The sequence below is a fragment of the Ruditapes philippinarum genome, unplaced genomic scaffold (genome assembly GCF_026571515.1).
Source record: "Ruditapes philippinarum isolate M1 unplaced genomic scaffold, ASM2657151v2 ctg1783_1_1_1_1, whole genome shotgun sequence".
NCBI lineage: Eukaryota > Metazoa > Mollusca > Bivalvia > Venerida > Veneridae > Ruditapes > Ruditapes philippinarum.
Genome location: NW_026857499.1, coordinates 104,568 through 132,206, shown reverse-complemented (window position 1 = coordinate 132,206; position 27,639 = coordinate 104,568). Strand labels below are relative to the sequence as shown.

The 27,639-nt window shown below is 32.2% G+C and overlaps 1 protein-coding gene across 3 annotated transcripts in view; it reads left to right on the top strand.

The window, feature by feature from the left end:
- The first annotated feature begins 7,530 nt into the window (after nt 1–7,530).
- Nucleotides 7,531–27,639, top strand: part of LOC132749955 (receptor-type tyrosine-protein phosphatase F-like) — a 31,979-nt gene continuing 11,870 nt past the window's right edge. For all 3 annotated transcript variants that reach the window (XM_060739899.1, XM_060739901.1, XM_060739902.1), the window contains exons 1-16: nt 7,531–7,876; nt 13,105–13,285; nt 14,196–14,326; nt 15,380–15,480; nt 15,930–16,024; nt 16,768–16,964; nt 17,491–17,569; nt 17,982–18,087; nt 19,862–19,945; nt 20,659–20,808; nt 21,926–22,042; nt 23,015–23,094; nt 23,914–23,980; nt 24,930–25,126; nt 25,676–25,745; nt 27,470–27,621. In XM_060739899.1, coding sequence (XP_060595882.1) covers nt 7,680–7,876; nt 13,105–13,285; nt 14,196–14,326; nt 15,380–15,480; nt 15,930–16,024; nt 16,768–16,964; nt 17,491–17,569; nt 17,982–18,087; nt 19,862–19,945; nt 20,659–20,808; nt 21,926–22,042; nt 23,015–23,094; nt 23,914–23,980; nt 24,930–25,126; nt 25,676–25,745; nt 27,470–27,621 — 2,004 coding nt within the window. In that variant the 5' untranslated portion in view covers nt 7,531–7,679. The remainder of the gene's footprint in view (nt 7,877–13,104; nt 13,286–14,195; nt 14,327–15,379; nt 15,481–15,929; nt 16,025–16,767; nt 16,965–17,490; nt 17,570–17,981; nt 18,088–19,861; nt 19,946–20,658; nt 20,809–21,925; nt 22,043–23,014; nt 23,095–23,913; nt 23,981–24,929; nt 25,127–25,675; nt 25,746–27,469; nt 27,622–27,639) is intronic.

The following is a 27,639-nucleotide window of genomic DNA, read 5'->3' as shown; positions in this document are numbered from 1 at the left end:
TAGTTGTTTCAATTTAGACACCTGTACCCTTTTTGCCAATGAAATTATTGCGCATTAATTAAAGCTCACCTGACCTAACATGTGATCTACATGTATAACATGTGACCCATTTAGGAAACCCTAAAGTGTAAATATACTTTCGGTTTTACTTTCCGCCTTCTTATTCAAAACAATCAGATATGGGACAAACTGTTTTATTTGGAAAAGGATGTTATTTCAGATTGATCCATGTTTAGCTGTTTAAAGATCCTGTGACTCAATGTTTTATGGTTTTATATAATAAATATGATGCCCAAATGATTTATTAATAATGCATTATTTGTAAAGATATTATGCGATGTTATTAGAAATTTAAGTCAATTTTTTCAATAAGAAATGAATGCATATATTTTTACACTTATAATGCATATAGATATTTAATTGCAGTTCATATTCAACATATTCTTGGATGTTTGGAAATTGTTTAGAAGAATAATTATATACATATATAAAATTCCACTTAAGCGTTGTTACATCCTAATTACAACATACAGGATCTTTAATCAATGCACTTTTTTCAATTTGTTGATAGTGAAATTTTAACATTCGACTAGTGTTCAGTAATACAACTACGCCCTTGTTCTGGCCAGGTATTTTATTTTGTAAGACTGTCTTGAGACCAGTTTTATACGTGCCATATATTGCCATACATTGCCAAGGAATAAACATACACTGTATGTTTTTTTCAAAGAATTTTATTACATACACTGTATATCAAAATATAGAACAGAACAAATATTTTATTTGACTTAAGCTGACAAGCTCATCGTCGTTAAACAATGAAAAGAAAACATACATGTATATACATTTTGGTATGACATGGAAGAAAATACATATAATAAATAAATTATCATTTCCTTAACACATATATCGCGAGAATGTAACAAAGGAAAATATATAAATGTATACACATAAATTACATGAAAAAAAATAAACAAAAAAGGAATGAATACAGATTGAAAACGTTTATATACAATAGTGAATCACTGAATTTGAAAGCCTTAAAACAATACGGAGCCATATTTTTAAATCTTCTTATTCTTGCTTTGCATTAATGGGATATACTTAACAATATTTCTGTGGGTATAATAATACCTGGGTATATAAAGTATTCTTAACTTCTTAATATAGACACTGTATGTATGTCTAAAATCGAAAGGAAAAGTGTGAGCATTTGGGGGAAAAACATGACCTATTCCTAAATAATCATGTGAGAAATAAAATGATATAATTTTGACTGGTGTTCTATTAATTTTTAAAAGACAAATGAACTCTAATTTTCTTGAAGACACTAGACAGTGTCCTATATTACGTCGCACTTTATATTTGTACTGTTAAGGGGAAGTAACTTCTGTTGGATTGTGTCGTCGAAACATCCACTAATTAATGTGTGACCCAAAATTGGCTTTAACTAAAAGGAATAGTCTACACATACACGTGCTAGTAAATTCAGTTAAATTTATTTAATTAGAACTAGCATTGCTTTCCCAAAATATCAATAGAACACGATAACCATTTAGTAAATATGAAATAGCGTAATTATATAAATAGAACAAATTTAACACATAATAATATTTTTGATAACTGAACAGGGTTCTAATGTGATGTCCTTTCTTATAGATTTAATTTCTATGCAACGATAAAATCATTTGGCCGTGTGATAATTAAATTGTAATAGATGTAGCATACCCCATTTAAATCTGTACTTCAGTACTTTGATAACAGATTATCTATAACTTGATTTCATATGTGGTTATTTTATACGTAATTTATTAATAGGTCACGTAAAATTTATCTGGAGTTTCACCCTATTTGAGGAAATAAATACATCTGAAATTCGTGAAAACTGAACATTTTTATGCCGCTTCGGTGTCTTAAACATTAAGTTTATACGAATATGACAAAGGCTAAACGAAAAATTGCTAGTTTATAAAACGACTGTGTATACATGAGTTATTGCTATATAGTAAACAAACATAGGTCATGAATTAAACAGTGGTTAAAGTTAAACATGGATAAAAAAAATCAGATGATAAATTCTTAGGGACCTTTTAATACCATGACAATTTTTAATTAGTGCTAACATGTTGTAAAATAAATGGTATCTCTAAATACGAGTTGATCTATTTAAGTACATATAATGTAAATGATAAAAAAAACATGGGAAACAACTTATCTGAGGAAATAGTACATGAACAGATGCCAAATGCTGAAAATAATATAAACATATATGTAGAAAGATACTTAAAGAGTGTATATGAAAGAGAGTGTGTCTTAAATATAAACAAACGAGAAATCAAGTTCATAAGGAGAGGGATAGAATCTCTCGTAAAGGAAATAATCGGCAGCGTTTTACATGATGATTTCGTAGTTGATAAAATAAATGAATTAAAAAGACAGGTTAAAAATAGGGGTGGAAAGTTTAGTTATTGTTCTAAAGATATCATAGGCGTTGGCAGCATTTATGAGCAAACCAAGAACTGTTTTCCAAATGAATTTGACTTTGTTTTTCTCCTTGGTTGCGTGCAAGGGATAAGTAGAACTTCAACGAACACGGACTTTGGTGCAATAGGACATTATTTTAGACAGACAGTGGACTCAGTAGCAAATCACTTAACGAATAAAGGGACTAATGACTTTTCTCATATAGAGGATGATACTGGTAGACAACTTTATTTCATCTCAAAACATCCGTCAAGAGGGCCATCAATATGTCTAAAATTTCAGTATGTGAGCTGGAAATCAAGAACTATAAAAGTAGATCTTGTGGCAGCTATTAAAATTTTACCAAAATCTTTCATTCAAGATTTGTCTGCTGTTTGTGATCTGAAACCTTTTTGCAACGAAATAATTAAAACAGGGTCATATTTATTGGTGTACCCAAGGAGAATTACATTCACTGAAAGCGAGTTATTTTTCATGAAGAATACTTTATCATGTAAACACAGGATGGTTTACCAAATATTAAAATTTATAATAAATGGTCACGACGAAAATGAAAATGTTCAACATTTTCTATTTTCTCAGAGAAAAAAACATTATTCTTCATATATGATAAAGACGATGATGATTTATCACCATTATGAGTGCAGTTATCTCAGTACATCAAATATCGGACCTTGTGTAATACAAGTACTTCAGAGACTTAGTGACTACAATACCACAGAAGATTTTCCAAAACTAGCTGAAAAAATCTCGAAATTAAGTTACAAGCTTTGCCTGAAAAAATCACTGAGACCTCTTATTGTGTGCTTACAAAGAGCTGCAAAACATGAAGAGTTCTCGAAAACTGAAAAAGAACTGGAAGACCGTATACCCGTCTTGAAACGTCTCCGAAGAACAGTACCTGTCATAGACCTATCTGCGTCACATTTTAGGAGATAATTATAGAAAGTGGAACAGATTGAATACACTTAGTCCATTGCATAACCGCCTCCTAGGTCGAGGGGTAAGAGTCGATGACTTCTAATACAGATACCTCTCTGGCGTGGGTTCGATCCCCGGGAGATGCTTTGGTAGTTTAGGGCGGAGGAAGGTAGACTAGTACTGATGTAACTCTCCAGGAAAAATGGTTAGGAAACTACTGAAATACTGTTGGGATTTGGCGTAAAATGGAACAAACAAGGCATGCAGATCATGTGCGCACTGGAATGATTACGTACACCGTAACAGAATTGTGATCATACTGAACATGATTTAATATATAATAGTATTAAAGTAAAATGAATAAATAAAATTGCTGTATGTGGCTATAATGAACTTTTGAACTTAGATTTCCAATAAAATATAGATTAAAGACAAAAATTAACCCATAAAAAATACATGTATATGGACGGGAATCTTTTGTGTTGTTTAATATTCTAACATGCTTATTCTTATTCTTTTATGATAATTTGTAAGCAAAAATGCATATTATTATGTCACGTACTTATTTTTATGACATTTTAAATTAAATATATATACATATGTCATTATTAAAAGTCATGTCACGTGATTGTGTGTTATCTCATATTAAAACTCTACCTATTCATTGTTTATCATTGTTTAAATACCTTTATATTACCATATGTGATCTGAAGTGGTTTATTATTTATTGCGTTGTACTTTCATTAAATTTGTCTATTTTTTCTGTGAACCACGAAATATTATTTCTTAATTAAGATTAAGCGGTTCAATGCATTTTCATTTGCGATTTTTAGAAATATGCCGAATAAATAGACTGCCATTTCTACATGAAATGTACGAAAGTGGATATGTATGTCATTTTATAAACGCATTAAAAATATTTTCACACTAAACTTACACGAGATACATGTATATTTGAATTGTATACTAAATGTCATTAGAGGTCAGACTACTACATTGATTTTCCTATAGACTTACAATATAAGGATTGACCACTAAACCAACCTTAAAATTAAGTATTCATGTTAAAGATAAGTAATTTGTCCAGATAAATGACATCCCTAGCAAGTTAAAATGAACTTGTTATACATGTATAGTGTTGACCAAAGTTTTTTCGCAAAACGTCCCCAAAGATGATTATCCCCCTTTTCAATGTAATTTTCTGCTGATCACAGGATTGACATATAATTTTTTGTAAAATGCAAAAATCCAAATGAAAAACTATCATCGACACTTATGAAACAGTTCATTTGCATAAGAGAAAAGAATGCAACGTTAATTTCTTAAATAATTTTCATTTTTTAAACATTACATTTTTATCCAATCGCCAGATGTCCCATTGAATTGTACGGGTTTCCCTGCACTTTTGCAGCCAATCGCTTGCCATGTTACATACAAAAATCTGACCCCAATACTAATCGCATCTTCTCGGTTCTTTAAAGTTAAACAATAGCCGAGATGTTCCGATTGTCCCAAATACCCCAACTGACATTAAAGCAGCATGCCTCCAAATTCATGCTTATTTTTAAGAAAAGTTTGAAAATGTATTAAGAAGTAAAATATTGTAAAGTGAACAGAGAAAGTAATTTACACATTGCAATCGGCACTTACAATCCACATTAATTACAAAAAAAGAGGTCAAAATATACAAAAATACCTCATCTGCGTTAGTAACGCAGTAGAATTATAGTGATTGATACTGCAAAAGAAGTCATTAATCGCACATAACATGTAAATAATTAATTAGATATTGAATGTGTTTACTTTTCTTAAGATCTTAATACATTTTTCTAAAGATTGAATTTCTTGAAATATTTTGGCTCATCTGGAGGCATGCAGCTATAAGCGAAAAGAAACTTTTTAGAATTAATTATCGCAGCGGCACGTTTGGTAGTCTGGTCTTGGGTGAAAAATTCAATTTACGTTTTTGTTGGTAGCAATATGTATAAGCAATGAAAATGTATATTTATGGTTCTCGATCTGGACGAGGCACTACTGCTGGAGCTTGGTTTGTAAAAGTTTAGACATTGAAAAAATGACATTTTTCAACAAGAATGTCAGAAATTATGTTTTATATCCGTTGCAAATCTAGTTAATACAAATTAACTTTTTTAGATTTTTTTTAAAAATCTAGGTCTAACAGAAGCGCCACAAGGTTTCAGAGGGAAATCACGATCCATACAAACATACATGTATATATTATTGCCTTAATCTACATTGTACGTTCATTCTAATACGCAATTATATACATGTACTTGCTCAATATTCTAGGATATGTGTCAGATTAAGACATATGTGGAATGACCCAGAATTTGTTTGTAATTCATCAGTCGCGGGCATACTTCCTGATCGGGAAGCCTTGAAGAAAAATCCCCTTGTTTCCCGATCAGGAAGTATGTTTTCAAGTTTCATGTTGTTTATTTTTTTTTTTTCATTAACTTTATATCTGCGTATATAAAGGAAGCAATTACCAGAGAAACTTTCAGGAATAAAAAATTGCAACGTTGTTAACACTACTGATTTCTACTAAAAATGATTCGGGCTAAGTATGATGGTGTCTGTTCAAGTGATGTAGAGATAAACTTTATGCAAGCTTCCGTCCATGTCCCCCTGTCATCGGCTTAATCAAACCTCGTCATTTAAATATAATGATGGTGTTTGATTTAGAAACATCCGCAGAAGTTTAGAAATTATATTCTATGGGTGATTAATAGATAATGCAATACAATTATTATGAAATAGGAATATGTCTTGTAGGTAAAATTGACAATGCTGCACGCTAGATTTGATTGTGCATGTTCATGGACGACTGCATTATAAGTAGTATTCAATATTTAAACATCAACATGGTGTTTAACTGAAACTTTTGTGCCATTCCACGAAAAGAGACATATTTGACTATGTAAAAATATGTGTGCCCAAATGAAAACAATGGGCTAAAGAGAATAAATGTTTTAAATAGTTTTAAAGCCTGCGTTCCACAGATAGGATGGATGTCAAAAACATAAGTTTAAAATACAGGCAAAATATCCTAATGATTATTAAACAGTAGGCAGTATTTGGAACAACGTACCCAACAAGATTAAAACAAGATCTGATATAGAGCTTAAAATGCCATCGGATAAAACCTCAATTTAACCTCATGCTGAAGTTTACTAATTACATTGCACTTTAGCAGCTATATTTACTTATATATATTTTGACACTTAAAAATCGGGAATCTTTAATATTTTAAATTATATATTTTAATTATAAATATTTTAATTATAAATGCATCCCTGAATAAATTATTATTTTATGTCTCAACGTACGCCTAATATCCTTTCAGATGTAATTATTCCATGTTTGTAATTACATGTATTCCATGTTTGGATATAAAATGATGAAAAAGGATAAGACCCGCTGCATATGCCTATATAGATGCGTCAAAATTTAATATTTTAAGTAAATTAAACTACAGAAAAAAACTCGCTTTATAAAAAACGTAAATTTGAAAGAATTCGTGTTTCATGTAATAAGTAATTTACATGATAATAAATTAATAAATTTGTGCAACTATGATGAATGACTTTGCAGTATTTATCACCATAATTCTCAGTACTGCAGCAGTACCTAGGGGATATACTTTTATTACAGATAAATAAAGTTCCATGCTAGATGCTAGATCTATTTTTGCTATTTTTTTTTTTTTTTTAGAAATTTACTTCTCTGGTTCACTTCACTATATTTTACTTACATTTTCAAATATTTCACGAAAATTAGCATGAATTTCGGGGCAAAATCGCGCCAACACAGTATAAGTCATATGGCGATTTTCCAGCTTAGGTTCCCCCATTTCATGCATGAACGTGCACCTGAGTAGAACCATGGACATTAATTTACGTTATCTGGATAGCTTCCTCACATGGGCTTTTTTATCATTTTATTCATTTATTTCATTATTGTTTTACTGCTTATAAATGTTTTCCATATAAATTAATCTTGAATACGCATATTCATTGGCGGACATTCATTAACACGATAAAATAGGGCGAGTGGATTTAGGGACGAAATCTGATAATCTCGCGAGACTATCATTTTGTCCGCCATGTTTGGTTACAAAGGACGCCAAATTAATGTAAACATGTGATGATTTCTAATGAATAGGCCGTGTTGTGTGTGCTATGGTTAGATTTAAAAATCAAGTATATAATGCAACGTTAAAAATAACTTTTTTGCCCCGATAAAATATAAAAATGCCATGCTCATGGCAAAAAGAGGATTATTTCTCCACGTTGATGTGCAACGACAAACGGTCGTTCACAGCTCTGGAAATGTTAGTGGACGATCTTCATGCTGATAAAGAAAGAACTGTCAGTACGTTTCTGTGTCACTCAGGGTCAGAAGATTTTCTGTGGGGTCTTGTTCGCTTACTTGGAAATGACACACCAAGGTAGTTAAATTTTGATTCCCATATTTACTATTCTTTCTGAACAGGTGCTTCTTCAAGATCTTTAATTGGGTAAAGACTAAAGTGAATTTGTAAACAGAAAAGACTCAATCATTGTACAATTTAAAATTTGTGACACAAAATGACATTGAGCTACCCCTCAAATGTTATTGTCCTTCTGCTGGCAACTATTCTTGTTTTTGTTTTTCTTTTACACTCACTTCACCTTTACACTCACTTCACCTTTTGGCCTTTTAAGTCTGACCAGGTTCCAGGGTGTCTGTTTACTTTTTACTGTTTCTTGAAGCATGAATGTGTAGGTGGCACGATAGCTCAGTTGGTTAGACCACTGGCTGTCACTCCTGAGGTTCCGGGTTCGATCCTGGGTTACACCCTTTGGATTTTTCAGAGACACTTTCAGTGTTTCCCACCTAACTAGAGGTGTACTGGTAAGAAATCCAGGTAATCCTCGCATGTATCAGTGCTATACACTTGGCATGTAAAAGAACCAAGGGGTCTTTTCAATAAGAGCCAGGGACTGGTTCCCTGGATTCCCTTGTACATGTATCTCATAGCTTTCTCTGAAGTGACTTAGTCTAGAGTCATGTCTAAGCCCCCGTGATGGTTTGACATTAATGAAAGATAGATAGATTGTAGGATGTTATTTCAGTTTTTACAGATAGAAGAGCCCTTCTCTAAACAATGAAATTTGCGAAATACAACATGTACACAGGTTTAAAGCCCAATATTAAAGGGGGTTAAAAACTAATTGAATGAAATTCAGGGTAAATTTGCATCATGATTTCTAAAGAATTTTCCTGTAAATAATAAAAAACCGGCCTGTACTGTGATTGTGTTTTTGTTTCATCTTGAAGGCAGCTGCTGATTTTTTTTCCATTAGTAACTGACAGGTTAAAGAATATCAGCCTACATCTAAGATTGAACTGTCCCACTGCAAAATTTAAAGGAAGTGGCTAGCCGTACGCCTAGCTAAAAGTTCTAGCCGTACGTGAGTCACGTACGTAACAACTAGCAAGGACACATTGTATTGGCTAGCCGTACGGCATTTTCAAAATTATATGGAAGTCGATAATGCATATGTTATTTTCTGAATTTAAGTGAGGATTTTAACCGTCTTCATATTGTTTACTTTTTGGAGATTAATCGCCTTGTTCAGTGTTGGCTACAGTAAAAAAAGTATGAATATCGATCTTTGTCATCTCAAGATGTTGAGAAAAAATAGCGTTTGGTTGCAGAGAAATTACATCAATTGAAAAAGTTTACAAAATTTTTATGATAATCCTCGTTTTGTTTCATTAAGTTTAATTTTCAACACCTTTAAAATGAAACAAAAAAAAAGAAAATTATTTTTGTTGGGCTCTGATAATTGCGTCAATTAACGACAGTACTGTATAGAAGTTTGTTAATATAAGGGAAGTTTGCATGTTCCGTAAAAACGCACTTTAAAATTCTATTGTCAGTCCCTGGGTAGGCTTGGGTAGGCTTTAGTAATAGCTAATTAATTGATTGTGCTTTTATGTTCGATATTTATCTACTGTATTTGAAAATTATACAATTATTTTTTCTTTTCACCGTTTTTTTTTTTTTTTTTTTCAATGTTAATTCTTTTTATTTATGCCACTTCGATCATTATTTATTCGATCCATGTGCTTAATTAACAAAATTCATCTTTCATACAAATAAAACAACAAATCATGAGGCACAAAATAACATGCATGTTCGACTTCCATATAATTTTGAAAATTGCTGATGGCTAGACAATACAGTGAGTCCTGGCTAGACGTACGTGACTCACATACGGCTAGAACTTTTGGCTAGCCGTACGGGCCCGTACGGTTAGCCACTTCCAAATTTAAAACTGATAGTCTGATACAATGTTTGTAAAATAGCATTGAATCATACTTACAAAAGCTAAGGATGTAACTATTATACAATTTAAACCCCTGATATCACATGTACATGTACAATAATCATGACACTTTAGGCTCATGGTTCTACAATGCAAATATATGTAGCATGGTATACATTATTGTTACCCAGGTCTTAACCTGAAAAATCATCAACTCTTATAATTTGCCTTTCCCTTAGATGATTATGCTAGTCTGAGCACTAGCTCTCAGTCTGTAATTGATTGCTAGCCAGTTCTTGACTTTATACCCCCAAATGACATAATAGAAGCATTGTCATTATGTTTTAAATATGCCATCATTGTAAACCTGAAAAATTCTCATGCACTGACCGCAATTTGATCCGAGACCTCTCAGTTACAGTTGCTGTAAGGTGTACACTCAACCATGTCTCTAAACTTTATTAAACTCACTTGCACAGAATGGTTTACATGTTTAATAAAATTGACACCTTGCTGTGAATTGTTCCAATGATATACCCATAAAAATAACTCACATTCATGATACATATGATAAGAATCCAGGATTTATACATGCAGTCTTCCCTTAGAACACTTTGAGTTACATGAGCTTCAATCACAGGAAGTTTGAAAAGTCCTAGTAAAGCAGTGTATTGATAAGTCTGTTGAAATTCCCAAAATTTTATGCTAGCTTGATAATTCCCTAAAAATATTGTAAAAAAATTCAACCAGCCAGCCCATAGCCTTCAGGTATACTGGTATTTTATTATTTTATATAAAAAGCAACAATATTTGTATGCTTGTTTTATGCTATCACCTAAGAATTGAATGTTTTAATTTAAATTAAGGATCATGGATTCCGTAAAATTTCCCAATTTTACAATGGTTACTATGCTGAAATTTTCCAAATAAAAAAGTATTTTATATTATAAGGCAGCTTGGAAAAACTAAATGTTAAAAAGAGATCAGGATTTGCTTGTAAATGTTGAATTATATTTAATAGCATCTTTTAATACCCAATATTTAATGCTGAATTATCTCTATTGGAATAATATGAGTCACCATGAAGAATGCCCATTTACAAAATATTCTCAAAATAGTTTATAATACAAAAGAACTGTCCAGAATAAGATTAATGTAGATCAACCTACAAAAACCTCTATTTAACATTTAAGTACTATGTGTACATCATGTGACTTATTATACAAATTAAAATAGACAAAACGGTTCTTAAGTAAATGTTTATTGAAATTTCATTAACATAATGTAGTTAATTAAAATTCAAAACATGAAGAAGCCATACTTGAAATTGAATTAAACAAATCAAAGTACTATGTAAATGTTTATACATTAAAGAACTAAGATGTATTATTTCAAACACATTAAATATACATTTATAAATTGTTCCTTTTATTGAAACCAATGAAAATTAAAGATATTAACACTAATGTGTTTTGTAATGCATTATTTTCATACACTGTTATCTATTTATAATACAATGTAAGTTATAATTCAAAAGCAAAGCATTTTTTTCCTATGAATTAATGTTAAGAAAAAGTTTGATAAATAAAGCATGCTTAGATAATGCAGCTTTATTTACATGAAATGTTAAATTTGGTAATATATTTATAAAAAAAAAAAACGTCAATTTTTTCTGAAGAAGACTAAACGTCAAAAGCTTAAGAAAAGCGTTTGTTTTTATTGAACTGATTATGTAATATATTTATAACTTACAAAATTGATAAATCTTAATTTGAGCATCATATTTATGATATAAAACCATAAAAAAATTGTGTTACAGGTTCTTTAAACATTGTATATAATTGGTGAATTTCAGAAACTTTAGGTGATTTATTCGTTCAAATAACCCAGTTGCTAGAGCCAAGATTCGATATATTGCTTGCTGTAAGATTACTTTGCATTAGAGTATTTGTATTTTCTTTTCCGAGGATAATGTAAATCCACAACGTTATGAACCCAGGAAAATGATCATTTTGATAAAACCACGAAATTTTATGCCCACGAATATACATGTGAGTGACAATTGGCTATACATGTAAGCTATTTACTGACAAATAAAATCAGGTTATGAGATATATACAACATAACTAAAAGATTAGTAAAAGCAGCTGTTGAAAAAGTAAGTAAGTTTGACAAGTAGATGCATTTAATAAAAAAAAAAAATAGTTTAACAATATACAATTAATAATTTCCTTGTATACAGCTGTATAGAATTGGATTTTTTTTACCGCATTTAATGTCTCAACAAAGCAATTTATTTTACAGTAAAAGTTTTAAAAAAAAATTGATAATTTATATAATCAAGGCTTAGATGTTTTTCATATTAATAATTAAAATAGTACATGCATATGTAACCTAAAGTTAAAGAAGGCAAAGATTTAACTTGTTGCTGAGAGGAATTGCTGTAAAGAGGTTAGATTTATTAGGGGTATGAACTTGGGAAGAACTGGTTCTGTTGTTTTAAAAAGGTAATTGCTTTACAGAGAACCACACTGCAGAAGTTGCACTGTATTTATTTGAGATATGATGGCCAGTTTTGCTAATATTGGTCTTTTAGATTGTTAACAATGGTTTTAAACAGATGATTTTGATTGGTAACTTGCCATTGGTTCCTTGACAGTAAGCATTTGATTTCAGTATGCTTAGTTGTAAGGGTCCGTGACATCGTAAGCATTCTGTTATCAGTCATCAGTAATATATTTGTTAATCCAGAAATTTATATCATTTTAATTGTTTATTTAGTAATTAGAAATTTAAACTTAAGAAGGGATAGCTCCTTCGATAAGAAAAAAATATCAAAACAGTTTAAGTTAAAGCATTGTTTAATTAAGGTGGATTGTGAAGAAATCTTAATTGAACAAGTCTTGAGTCGGTTTCTTGAAACTGATAGCTACTGGTGTCATAATTATGAAGAAACAGGATAGTGACCTGGTAGTGCTCGAACCCTTGATCCCTGGGTTGAGAGGCAAACATCTGAAGTCTGTTTTAGAAATTATCGTTCAGTAGATTGTGCAATGTTCAATCAAGAGTGTGCCATTGACCTCCTAAAATGACTGCTGGCGCAAAAACCAATTTAACCGTGAGCCTGACGGGTGCAGTCGCTTAGAAAATAGCCTTATAGTATTTAAGATACTTGACGTTTATCTTTATGCTGTATGCTCATTACTACTGTGGTAGTATTGATTTTTCAAGAGCAGTTATGATGATTCACCCCTGTATCATAAACCAGCTTTATATCATCAACAGCCTGATTTTGTTTCAAATTCTTCATTGAAGTGAAGTCTAACTGTCAATCTCAATAAATGTTATCTAATTTGAACAGAGTGGCTGGCAATGCAGCATATATTCTGGGGACCCTGGCAGAATCAGAGTTTGGCTGTACCAGAGTTCTGTCATTGGTACAGCATGGGTCAAGTGAGAAGATTCTACAAGATCTAACCCGTATGTTAACATTTGATGATTCAGAAAGTGTGATGAATGCCGCAGGTACAATGGGAACATTGGTAGGATTTGATTTTATATTGTGTTTTATAAATCTAGCCAATATTCTAAACGATAAACTCACTGTTATTCTAAAGGCACTTCAATATGGGCAGGGTGGGGGAGGGAGTTGGGTGTAACTTCACCTTTACTTTGTTCAATGGTAACTTATAGTTTTAGGACTTTCGACATTCACACAGGTCAGTGGGTTTTTTTTATTTATGGGGGCCGAAATAGGGCTCCTGATTCACAATAGCCAAAAAGGTTGGGTTTCTTTCACAATTAATTATTAGATAGCAGTCATTGACAACAGTGTCTTGATTTTAGACAGTTAAATAGCTAAATTTTATCAGTATAAAACAGGGATATATTCACAAATAAAGGCAAAAGAACACTAATTTTCACAATTCAAAGGGCCCTAGTTCTATTCACAAAAGACTGAGAAAAAAGAACATTGCGGTATTTCTTATAAAATTATCTAAATTTACACAAATCAGAAAATTAATCAAAATCATTATAAAGATATGGATTTCATGGTCTTATAGATTTCCCTGTAAATGGACTCAAGATTTATATTGTGAACTTGTCCAGGTAGAAATGTTCATTTGCTATGTAGATATAGGCTAGTCAGTCAAATATTTAATTAACTGAATAAAATGCAAATGTTTATAAGATATCATAAATGAGCCGCGTCATGACAAAACCAACATAATGGGTTTGCGACCAGCATGGATCCAAACCAGCCTGAGCATCCGCGCAGTCTGATCAGGATCCATGCTGTTCACTTACAGACCCTATAACAAGTAAAGAAACTGATAGAGAACAGCACGGATCCTGATCAGACTGCGTGGATGTGTATGCTGGTCTGGATCCATGCTGGTCGCAAACCCATTATGTTGGTTTTGTCGTAATCGGCTCATATGAATATTGTAGGCTGAAAGTCACGAGGGGCGAGAATGGATTCTGAACGAGAAATGTCTACCACAAACATTAGACCATGTAACAGCACTGCTACATTCAGAAAATCTCTGGACTGCAAGCAATGCTGCATTGGTTTTAGCAAGGTAATCTAATCTATATATCATACTCCAATGCAAACAGGTAGCTTTTACAAAAAAACATCACTTTCAATTTTGCCATGTTGGGCAATCTTTGTGTTTCCATTTTGATCTATTTTCATGACAGTATTTCATAAGAGATTTTAAATTTTAGGTCTTAAATTCATTAAGAAACAACATTAAATTTTTTGATTAATAATAAATGAGGAAGTAGGTCAAATATTTGTGATTAACACTTAGAGTGCCATCTGCGATGAAAATTGTTTCTGCTTAGATATTTATTAGAGCTCGACTGGCATACAGGTTGCGGTTTCAGGGGTGCATTGGCAGTCTTCATTTTGTTTTTAGCTGTTTTTCAGTGTTAAATGGTTAATATTACTTTCATTTTGGATAATTTTGATGCAATTGGAGTAAAAACCAGAAAAACAAAGAAACAAATTGAAAATTTATTCGGAATGAATAATTTAAAAAATGTCTTGCTAAAAAAACAACACATGAACTTCATCTGAATATTGTAATTTTGCACCATTACATACATTTTGACTGACTAATAGCAATTCACATTATAATAATCTGATTATTTGTAGATTGCTGCATTAATTTGATTAGCTATGCAAGACTGCAAAATCAATTAAAGTACACTTATTGATGGAAATTGACCTAAATGAAGGTCAGATAATTTGATTTGACACACAAATTTACAACCTTGATTGAAGCTGTTCAGCATACATGGAAGTAATCGTTTCACTCTTTGTGTGATTATGCAACAAATACAGTTGTATGATATTTGTAAAGGATATTCAAACCTATAATCTTCTACGTGTGGCAGAGAGGTCAACTCATCAGACTAATAAATCTACTGGTCACACGGGTTCAGATCTTGTCAGGAGCAAGCCCTTTGTTTCTCCTAGCAAGAAACTTTACATTTATTGCATAGTACTGGTTGGTTCCAGAAACAGATTCAAATGTGTTTAAATAAGCTAATAGAATGCAACACAATCAAATTGAAATAAATGTATATAAATGTTTAAAAAAAAACTGTAATCTTTTTCATTACAGGTTGAGTATATCTGAATTTGGCTGCTTAAAAATGCTGGAACATGAACATTCACAACATATCCTGTCAAAACTTATCCTTTCTCTGGGAATAGATGAAGCAGGTCTGTGTATTTTATTTTGGTTTTCATCTTTCTTCTCCACTTTATTAGACTCAGAGCTTTGAAGTACGGGGCGTCCATGGCCAAGTGGTAAAGGTTGTTGACTTTACTGCTGTGGGTTCATATTCTGTAAGGAATTTTAGATTCTGTTATCTGTGGAAGCTATTCAGCTAACTTATCAAACGTCGATGGTTCTACTCAAGTGCTCACTTGTGCCTGAAATAATGCACCTCAGTGGGCACCTGAGGTCTTCCTCCACTTGTAAAACTTGAATGTGGCCATAAGACCTTCACTGTGTTGGTGCGACATAAAACCCAACCAAAAAAAAAAAAAAATAAGTACATTTAACAACAGAGAGTTCTTGGTTTGTTTGGTTTCTATCATATAATGTTTATCTAAAGGTTTTTGTAAAGTATGAGTAACTTTATTAAAAAATGATGTTATATATAAAGGTCGCGGCATGAATGCAGCATTTGCTATTGGTCGCCTATGTGACATGGATCAGGGTAGAAAACGTCTCCTTCAACTTAACGACAGTGAACGTATGGTATGTCCAACTAAATAAGTACATTTGTATTATAGTATACAATAATAATTGTTTATTATCATATTGTGATATTAAATTAAGATCATTTTTAGCTCAACTTTTCAAAGAATAGGAAGAGCTTATATCACACACTCGTTCTGTATGATTATCACAGTAACCTTTTTACAGAGTTATGTCCCTTTTCTTACTGTCATGTAGTGAAAATAGTTGAGCTTGCTGTCTTATGGACAGCTCTTGTCACTTTTTCTGTCACAAAACAATGACTGGAACAGCTATTCAGTTGGTAGAATGTAGTCAATCTGTTTCTGGGTGCTATTAATAATTTGATTTAGGAATAACAGTTCTCTTGTAACGTGCCTGCTAGTCATAATCGAATTGATTGCTAAGCAGCATCATGTATAGATGTTATTATGTAATAACTGTTGCTATAGTAATTTGTATGGAATGTGGCTCTACCGCTTTGTAAAATGAAAAAATTCCAGACTAACATTGCATGTTCAAGTCCAGGATCTGGACTGCCCTTGAAATTTTACACATATATGAGGATTCATTGTTGTTGGTCACTGATCAAGAGCCATAACTTTGTTTTTTACAAAAGTATGCCCCTTGGTAAATTTAATGGCCCTTGTTTAACTGTCACATAGGCTGTTTGTGACTGACAGCTTTTTAATTTGTATTATCTATTAGTTACTATTTATACCTTAATAATCATCAAGGTATCATGTTATAAATATTTTCTCCAGATATCGTGCCTAGCGAAGATGTTGAGCTGCAGTGACACAGGTGCTAGCAAAAATGCTTGCTTTGCACTTAGTTGCCTAGCAACAAATTCTGAAGGTCACTCGCGTCTGCTCGGCAATATTCATTCGGAAGATATTTTACGGACATTGTCCACACTCCTAAATGCAGAGGATGCTGAAACAGGCTGGTTTGCTGCAATGTACGTTCACATTCTTTTTAGATATGAAAAATAAAAATTTTATTAAAATTTGATCAGGGGTAATACATTTATTAAAGGCAAATTTTGACTTATAAACAAAAAATAATTTTTGTCTTAAAAAAGGCTAAACTTGAGTTTTATAATGTTTAAATTAGATGCTTATCACCTGAAAAAAGGATTACTGAATGTAAAATTATTTATGATTAAAAGTAGCAAAATGTATACAAAGTAGTATTTTGACTTACATACAAAATATATTGATAAATGCCAAAAAGCAACTGAACCAAAAGGAGTGTTCAGTTAATTGGGCAATTAAATCACTGCTACCATGTAAAATTTTATTTTATATTTAGGTCAATAAATAGGCATGAAAAAAACAGATAATTGCTTTGCTCTTTAATAAACTTAATAACTTTTTTTGTGATAACAGTTTATGATATGTATAAATCATTTTTAGGAAGTCTGAGGTTTTGTTAGTGATTTTACTACCTTTTGATATTATTGAGAATATTAACTATTATTTCAGGACATTACGTACACTTGCCAGTCAACCTAAAGGTTGTCTACGCTTGCGAGAACACCCTCATGTGATTCCTAGTCTAAAAGTAAGTATACACATTTCTCTCATTGATTTGTAAAGTTCTCTTATTTTAAAATACATGTATTTGACAAGCACAACAATTATCGATCATACATGGAATAAATTCATTTCTTTGTATGATGTGCTTGTGCAATACTTCTTTGTTAAATAAATTCAATATATAAAAGTTCAAAAACTGTAAATTACTTCTTAAAGCAACTGTTCAAAGAATAGAGCATCTGAACATCGTCATGTCAACCATGACTGTCTTGTTCACCTTGATGTTTATAGGCATAGCCTCCCTAGGGATTGAATTTCAGGGGATATTGCTTCACTGTTTGTAAGATTCCCACTGTCCCGCCCTCTTCACATGCATACATGTATATTGTAATTATTTCATAATGATTGAGATAAAATTTGACAATGTTTTGTTTCAGAGTGTTGAAGTGAAAGATGATGTGAATGCAGATTTAAAGGAAGAAGCAATAATTACCCTAGAAATACTCAAACGCCTCCCTAAACCTAGTCCTCCAATTATTAATGGTGAGTCTCTTACCTGTTAACAATCGCAACTTTTCGGCCCTATCCATCAGTCTTCGAATAAGGACCTCAAACACAATAGTAAGAATACACAGAACACTGGTACGGTATTTCAGTCAAATCTATGCTAAGAACTAAACATGGGAACAAAAAGTAATTTAAAGCTAGGATTAGAAGACTTTGATTATAATATATCCAGTAAAAGTCACTTACCTGTTATCAATCGCAACTTTGCGGCCCTTTCTGTCAGTCTCCGGATAAGGACCTCGAACACAATTGCGTGAATACACAGAACAGATACGTTATTTCAGTCAAACCTACCCTAAGAAACTAAACATGTAAACAAATAGTAATTTAATGCTATGAGTTGAAGACTTTGTTCAGGGATCAAAATTCTTTATAAAGTGCGCAAATTATACATAACCTATAACACAAGCTTTGTTTTCTCATCTTGAAATGTAAACATAATGATTTTGTAGAATTCTAGCTTTATATTACGGAGGAGCATACAACGATTTTTTTTTTAGGGGCATTCGTGGCCGGGTGGTTAAGGTCGTTGACCTCAAACCACTTGCCCCTCACTGTTGTGGGTTCGAATCCCGACAGGGACTTTGGATTCTTTCATGTGAGGAAGCTATCCAGCTAGCTAACGGAACGTCGGTGGTTCTACTCGGGTGCCCGTTCATGCCTGAAATAATGCAAGGAAGGGCACCTGAGGTCTTCCTCCACCAGTAAAGCTGGAACGTCGCCAAATGACCTATACTGTGTCTGTGCGACGTAAAACCCAAAAAACAAAACAGTGATTTTTTACTCTTCCTGCAAGATGTCTACTGGTTAATACAAGCAGACCAGTGGAATTTTCAATCCCTGATGTTTATACAAATATATTGATTAAAAGATCACCTGAATAAAGTAAATTTAAAGATATAACAGTAAACACTGTACATTATTTATATACTTTTATGATGGTTCTGGAAATCAAAAGTACAAATTGTCTACCTGTTGACATTTGTTTTTCAGATTTGGTTATAATTGTACATCAGTGAGCATTTTTAAATGGATTATGATTGTCAGACATATGTTCAATCATAATTTTACTGAAATAGACTTTTATTTTCCTTTGAATGTCAAATAAGATGAAAGAATCTAAGAAAAGTAATAGTATAGAGTCTGGTGACGTCTCATGGACATGCAGGCTGCAATGGCCTGTTTTTTTAGGGGTGTCATATTTATCTGTTTAAATGGGTACGGTAGGTTTTTAGCTGAAACCGGTTAGCTAACAACCGGTTAGAAATTTCAATAACTGGTAACCGAGTTAGTATTTGACTAAGGCCTAGAAAAGTTTGAAATTTATCTAAATATTACCTTAGTTTTTTTATTACAAGATATGACCATTGTTTGTATTTTAAGTACTTAACGATGTGTTTTTCCGATCTGATCGAAATATGGTACGACCCTAGTGGTAAATAAAGTTACTCCATATTCATATATGTGTTGTAATCATTTTGAGTACAACAAAATATAAACAAAATGGCATATCTTGTCATAAAGAAACAAAGTTTATGTTAAAATTCTAAGGAATTTTTAAAATTCTAAGGAATTTTTAAAATTCTAAGGAATTAAGTAGTCTGGTTGGTTAAATGTTTAAAACGGTTATTATGTCGCCCTTTAAACGGTTAGCATTTTTTCTAAACTTGACACACCTAATTTTTTATTGACAGCAAGGGGTGTGTAATCACATATTGCAGTCACTAATTTTATGTTTTATTTGTTTCAGCAATATCATTTAACATGGTGAAGGCCACATGGGATCCTATTGTTACCAAAAGTGGCTTTCAAGTGCGATATCAGCTTTTTGATGGTAAGTTTGTTTTATATTTAAAATATTTTAAAAGAAATAATATTCCATTGAAAATAAAAGATTTGTTTTTCTTATTTAGTTTGCATACTTCTTTACCAATGAATCATGACTGTAACAAGTTGTGGTAAAATTCTAATTTGTATATTAAAAATCAAAAACATTTGTTTCTTGTACATATAACATTTTCATTATGAACTCAGATGCGGCTAAATTCCTTAGCAACATGTGCATACATGTGAGCTTTTTTCGATGATCAAGTGGGAGATTTTTCTTCAAAAAGAGGGAGATTTTAGAATTTGCAATAAACAAAGAAGGAAGTTCTGACATCAAAAATGGGGAGATTTCTTTAAATTATGAAAATACTCCTTATTTTAAGAAAAATCGTTGAAAATATGGCTGCAGAAAGTGGGAGTCTCTCACTAAAAGTGGGAGTGTTCACAAGTATGCATGTGGCCAACATGTGCCAAGTGGCTGCAATATTATTTGGTAATTAACCTTTGGAAGAAGGGTTAAGTTATTTTGACCCATCAGACTTTGACATAGACATTCTATTAGTTTCATGAATAGTCTGTGGCCGAGTGGTTAAGGCTATTGACTTCAAACCACTTGCCCTTTACCACTGTGGGTTTGAATCCTGACAGGGACTTTGGATTCTTTCATATGAGAAAGTGAGAAAAATCACTAGTGTAACACGTATTACATAATTTTTTCAGCCACAAAATGTGTGTATACTGGTAAGCAATGCGAGTGTGAGGTGTTGGGTCTACAGCCGAATACACCATATATCTATAAACTTCGTGCATATACTGAAGGGGATGAGAGCCCGTTTAGTGATGTTGTTTCAATAATTACTGATGAATCCGGTAAGTTTGTTTCTTATAAGAATTTTGACCCCAGTGCTTTTATTTAAACAAACTTGGAAGACACTCATAAGAAGATGTTTCATGCTTAATATCTAAGCTCTAGCTCTTTGGGTTTTTTAAAAGAAGATTTTTGGTTTTTTTTTACTATATCCATATAAGGGAAATCAATGAACCCCTGGGGCCGGGCCAATTTTGACCCCAGGGCTTATCTGGACTTATATGGTCAGACACATGTGGAGAAATAGTTAATTGCTTTTCTGATATCCTGGTACTGCAGGACTCTACTAGGAACTACAATCGTTTCTAACAAAAAGTGATTAAGTAAACTGATAGAACGTTAAAGGGAGACACAGGCAAAATTTTCATTTCTTAGTTTTGAATTTTTTCATTCCTAATTCTGTAAATGCCCTCAAAATGAATATATTAGACAATCAAAGGAACAAAACTTTTCACCATAATTTATAAAGAATAAAATGGTGGTTTCCTAACCTGACCCGCATGGGTCAGGTTAGAGTGCTAGGATTTCACAATAGTTGTCACAGTGAACTCTGGAAACGTTAAAGTACATGTCAAATGAATAATTTTTACTTGTTTCAATCATACAATATCCACAGTATCTGTTATTGTAACTTCAAGGAGTTGTTCAAGTCACCTGACTTGTTTTAAAGCTACTTGGTGATTCTATTGGCGTCTAAATTTTTTATAACATATACATGTATAGATATATTTATGTTTCAAATCCAAAATATATAGAATTCAAAGAGAAATTCATGCTGAAACTTTTAGAAATGTCATTTTAGCGCGAGTTGAGTACAAAAGATCATTTTAATATTTTTGTCATTATTTTGCCTGAATATCCTTTTAATGGTTTAACTATAACCGTTACTTATTTTTGACTTCAGAGCATAAAAATCATTCAACTGATTTAGATTTATGGATTTTAAAAAAACTGTGCTCAGAAATTTTTCCTACGTGTTTGTTATATATCAGTGTGACATCTGCTATATTTGCATAAACATTTTCTGCTTGCATTATACTTTGATTTTGAGAAATTTACAAAAATGTTATAGCTATATCAAATGAAAATTTTTTTTATAAAATTAATTTTTTTTTACAGTTCCAGGGCCACCTCAGAGTGTTCGTGTTTTAGGAGCTACAATAACTCAACTAAAGATAGGCTGGGATCCTCCGTCGGACATTAATGGCACGCTCAAAGGATATTATATATTTATTGGTAAGTGCTCTTCTTCATCAGTAACATCATGTCCTTAAGAATTTCATCTTAAAGTTTACTCAAGAGTATCTTATTATGTTTAGATTTCAATGAAAACTGGCTGAAGTACATAATGTCTCTTTGGATAAAATTCTTTTATTATAAAGGTAGCCATAATTGTTGCATTCTTAGAATTGGAATGTTGCATTGGCATCTCTTGATTTAAGTGTGAGTCTGATATAGATCATTTTGTTTCCAATTCTTTAAGTTTTAAGGATGGAATTTCACAAAAGCCCCAGTGCTGGGGTGTTGGGAAGGGGGGAACGAAGCATCAGAGATATTACATTTTCTATAAAATGACAGGTCTTTGTATTTCAATGATTTTCATTATCATTGCTCAAGAGGAAATCTAAATTTTACCAGAATTCATACCTACACTTTCCTTGCATTTAATTATTTATAGATATAAATTTGATATGAAAGTCTTCCGTGTTCAAGAAGGTCTTCTGAGGTCCAAAATCTAATAACTTTAAATTTAAAATTGTTACATTTATTAACTGGGCTTCAAAGACAAATATGCAAAAGATAAGTAAGAAATATATGATAAAACAATTTTAATGCTAGTTTTAGTCTGATTTAAACTAAAAGCTTTCATTTTTGGGCCATTTTGCACAATTAATTATTATTTTGAAAAAAACAACAAAGTGAGTAATTGACCTGAAATTTTGCTCACAGATAATGGTAAATTAGACCTAAAATTTCATTTTTGGGCCATTTTGCACAATAAATTATTATTTTGAAAAGAAAAAAATAAGTGAGTAATTGACCTGAAATTTTGCACACAGATTTTTTTTTAGACTTTTATCAAATTGTACACAAATCTTATAAAACAAAAAAAAAATCCAGTCCCATCATATCAAAAATTTCTCAATGGAGTCCCTTTAACAAACATATAAAGATATATAGTGATAGATATGATTGTTATATTACTAGATGACAAAGAGGTACAGCATTCTATGGACAACAGCATTATACTGACCGGACTCAGTGCAAACACATCTTATTACATTGAGGTAAGTTATGTGATTACTCACAATCTTTATAGGGGCCTCGTTGACAAGTGAATAAGGTAGTTCACTTAAAACCACTTGCCCATCAATGCTGAGGGTTCAAATCCCAACAGGGACTTCAGATTCTTTCATGTGAGGAAGCTATCTAGTTACATGTAGCTTATGAAACATCAATGGTTCTACTCAGATGCCCGTTCATGCCTGAAATTATGCATGGAAGGGCACCTGAGATCTTCCTCCACCAGTTAAGCTGGGATGTCACCATATAACCTATACTGTATTGGTGTGACGTAAAAACCAATTAAAGAAACAATTTTTATATCTGATGTTTAAGAGATAATCTGCTGTCATATTTATATTCCCTAAAAATACAGATTATTTACTGCAAGCTACATTCACCAAACTAGGATGAATAAGAAATGTTTTGTTATCACTCTAGAGTGCTTTCCTACTATTTTAAAATTCAGATTTAATTTTTGGTTTGTGTAGGGAACAATAAACTTGTAGACACACTCTCGATTCTGTTCCTGGATCTAGTCAGTACTGAGCAATGAGTGCAAAGTTTCTGGCTCATGGAAACAACGGTTTGCCCCTGACGGGGTTTAAACCTGCTGACTAGAGGTCTTTAAATTACATGTACTAGTCTGTTGCATTAACCACTCGACCATACTGCCACATATTAACATATTCACATATTTTAAAATTTATGAAAAGCATGCTCATGTGTATTCACAGTTCATAAATTTTGCATTCAAAATGTTCACCATAATAGTCATAATTACAAGTGAGATTTTATCATAATTTCTATCTTACATTATAAAGGTATGTGCTGCCACAGCAAAAGGTCGTGGGGAGAGGTCAGGTACACCAGGGACAACTTCAGAAATAGGTATACTCATTTTCTGATATTTCTATGTCAATCTTGTTTTATACATATTCATAACCTGTGACAATAGCATTTATAATATATTTTACAACATTGCCGAAAAATGCCTGAATGGACTATTCAGCCGGCTTATGAAAGATTAATGGTTTTACTCTGGTGCCTGATATGTGCCTTAGGAAATGCACTGAAGCACACCTGAGGTACTCATTTAGCAGTAAAAAGGGAAAGTCCCCATATGACCTCTACAGTGTGGGGTTTGACCTTAAAAGCCAACAAAACAATAAAAAAAACATTCATGATACATGTAGTAGCTTAAACATGTAACTTATAAAAGAAATAACAGCAAAATAAATCTCATGACTATTTCCATGCTTTTCTTTTTTATCATTTTGTAAAAGAGTATGTGCTTGTATATTTTTACATCAAGGCCAAGTACAAAATAAAGCATGTCTAAATTTAGCCACATGTAAATGTACCAGTTGCAAGGCTCTTAAAAAAAGAAAGAAAAATAAGAATTAATTTGACCATATACATGTACATACTTTGTCTACTGTTGAATGTGTCCGACCTTACAGTGTGATATAAATAGAAATTATATAGACAGCTTGCATAGACCAGGCTTTGGGGCATGGTCAAGGTTACTGGTGCTAAAAATAGATTTTTTCCTCTTTTTACAATACCATTCGATTATTTATATATTTATGCAGGGTTTATGCCATTTGATTATTTAAATATTTATGCAGGGTTTATGCCATTTGATTATTTAAATATTTATGCAGGGTTTATGCCATTTGATTATTTAAATATTTATGCTGGGTTTATGCCATTTGATTATTTAAATATTTATGCAGGGTTTTTGCTATTTGATTATTTATATATGCATGTTTTTTGCCATTTGATTATTTATATATCTAGCAGGGTTTATGCCATTTAATTATTTATATTTATATAGGTGCACATGCCCCGTCCAAGCCTCATGTTAATGTAATAGGACGTAACGAGTTGTACGTATCATGGGGACCACCGGAGGTACCACTTGGTAGACTTAATAGATATGATGTCATTATGAACGACAAGATTATCTACTCGGGAAACGATCTGAATCTCCCTGTACGGAGACTTGTACCAGATACAGAATATGCCTTTGTTGTAAGTTACAATTCTTTCGGTTCTATTGGTAAAAATTGGTGTACCTATTTGAGTAGTTGCCAGACCAGTCTGCCATTTCTGCTTGGGCGTATTAACATTTCTTATAACCTCCTAAATTTTTGTAATGGATTTGCCTTGCTTTGAATTTGGAACAGTCCATTCTAATTTTAAAGCGATTTTAATTTTAAAATGCAAAAATTGAGCTACCATCGTTATAGAGCCTAGTCAATCTGTACAGATGTGTATTTAGTTTTTCTTTTAGATAAACAATATACAGTAACACCTAAACCTTACAAAAATATTAGTAACCTAGATTTTAAATCTTAAAATTAATCTCCTTCAAACTCAATTGCAAATATTTTTTCCTTTTGAGAAGTTTTTTTATTTTATTTTTTTTATGATAATTATGAAATATATGAACTTTGAAAAAAGATCAAAAATATGAACATAGTAATTTGTCTTTAGTAAAGCAACAGTAGGATCAATATACTAGATAACATGTACTAATTAATGAGTTAAGCAGGTGAAAACTTTGACATATAATTTTAGGTTGTTGCTTTAACAAGCGAGGGGAAATTCGAAAGTAAAGTAACAAAGAAAAGAACGTCAAAAGATGAATGTAAGTAATTTGATATTGTTTAAAGAGCATAAACATCTGATTATTTTTTACTGTATATCATGTTTGTATAAAAACAGGATGCTTCCAGCTGAGTTGAATAAATCTTGAAAAAAAAAAAAATCAGAAAAAAAAATTAGGAAAAAAAAAAGAAATCAGAAACTACAGTGGAACATCTTTTGGGGAGGACCAACCCTCTGTAGAGAAATAACCTCTTTATAACAACAATATCATTTCTTCCCAAAAGATGACTTCACAATATATTTCTCCTTTCTAGAGCAGCACCTCTCAACAACAACCAAAATATCTTCTATCAAAGAGGGTTGCTGTGCAAAGGTTGTATTCTTGCAAAGCAGACTGGCGTTTCCTTTAATTTTACCCATGCCGGAAATATTATCTTACATGGGGGTGCCAGATGAGTCGCATATTATACAACAACGTCATTTTAGAGTATTTTATGAATGAACCACCTCAAATTAATGTCATTTTAGAAGGGAACTATGTGCTAAGGATGATGTCATATTGTCATTGTTATTAAAGTTGTAAATTCATACATTATTGTAAGAAAATAGTTATGGATGAATTGTTATAATCTTCCATGAACAAATATCTTACTGAGGTTAACCATTTTAAATATGAAAGAATATGGCAGAGTATGCAGGAAAAAATATCTGACATACATTTGTGGTTCAGATCGAAATATCCGTCCCTCGGGTAACAACCTGGGGTACCTTCGGGACCGATATTCTGATTCGAACCACAACATATGACATATATTATTACTGTATATCTTAAGTTTAAGAAATATATAATAATTCACAATATATTTCATAGTACATGATATGATTTAATTAATAATTTGATCACAAAAATATAGTTACTGGTGATCATTTTTTAAATCTTAAGGGATTTTCTGCATAATTTGTCAAATCATATTTTGAGTCCCAGAGGCTGAATGAAATGGCTTAAATTGTATACGTAACAACACTTTTATTCATTTGAACATTTTTTAAGTTTTCATTATAAAAAAATTAACACAAATTTTCAGGCATGCCGCTTTAATGAATCATATTTGATTTATCTATCTTTCGAGTACTCCAACGATTTTAGACGTCAAATGTCAAATATTGAGCACTCAGTAAAACTTCAATTTAACTTACTTGAAGTAATGGAGTTGCAGTTGAATGTTGCATGTAGTTTAAGAAATATCTACACATTACAGAATTCAATATTTTGAGCAGGTTTTGAACCCACAGATTTCTTCCTTAGGTCTTCACTTAGCATGAAACTGTAAAAGTGATAAAGGTTCCGTCCAGCTGGGATTGTTGAGGATACCTGAGGTGCCCCTCCGTGCATAACTTCAGGCACCTGAATAGATCTGTCAACCCTCTGCGAGCTAGCTGGATAGCTTTGTCACATAAATGAATACAAAGTCCCCAACAGAACTTGAACCTGCCTCAGTAAGGGGCAAATGATTTGAAGTCCTTATCCACTCAGCCACGTTGTTGGAGCCTTTGAACTCACCGAATGATACACATACATGTATAATTATGATAATTAAGATGTGTTCTCCCATTATATGTTACATCATCTTACTGCAATAACTGGTTAACTCCTATTAAATTTAGAAGCACTTAAACCATTACTGCACTAAGGTGACAATATGATAAATGCAGAATGAAAGTTAAAATTGTTATATCACCGATAGTTAAACTGTTCACTTACAGATGACCAAGCCAGGCCACCTCTATATCAGCCTCCAAAAAAGGAGAGTCCTGAAGAGGTTACGAAAGAAGGCGTTAAAACTCCGACTGGTCAGCCAAGTCAGAAACGGAGAAAATCAAGTGGAAGGGTATCAAGTGCTAAGCAAACAGTGAAGGTATTTTATGTTTTATTC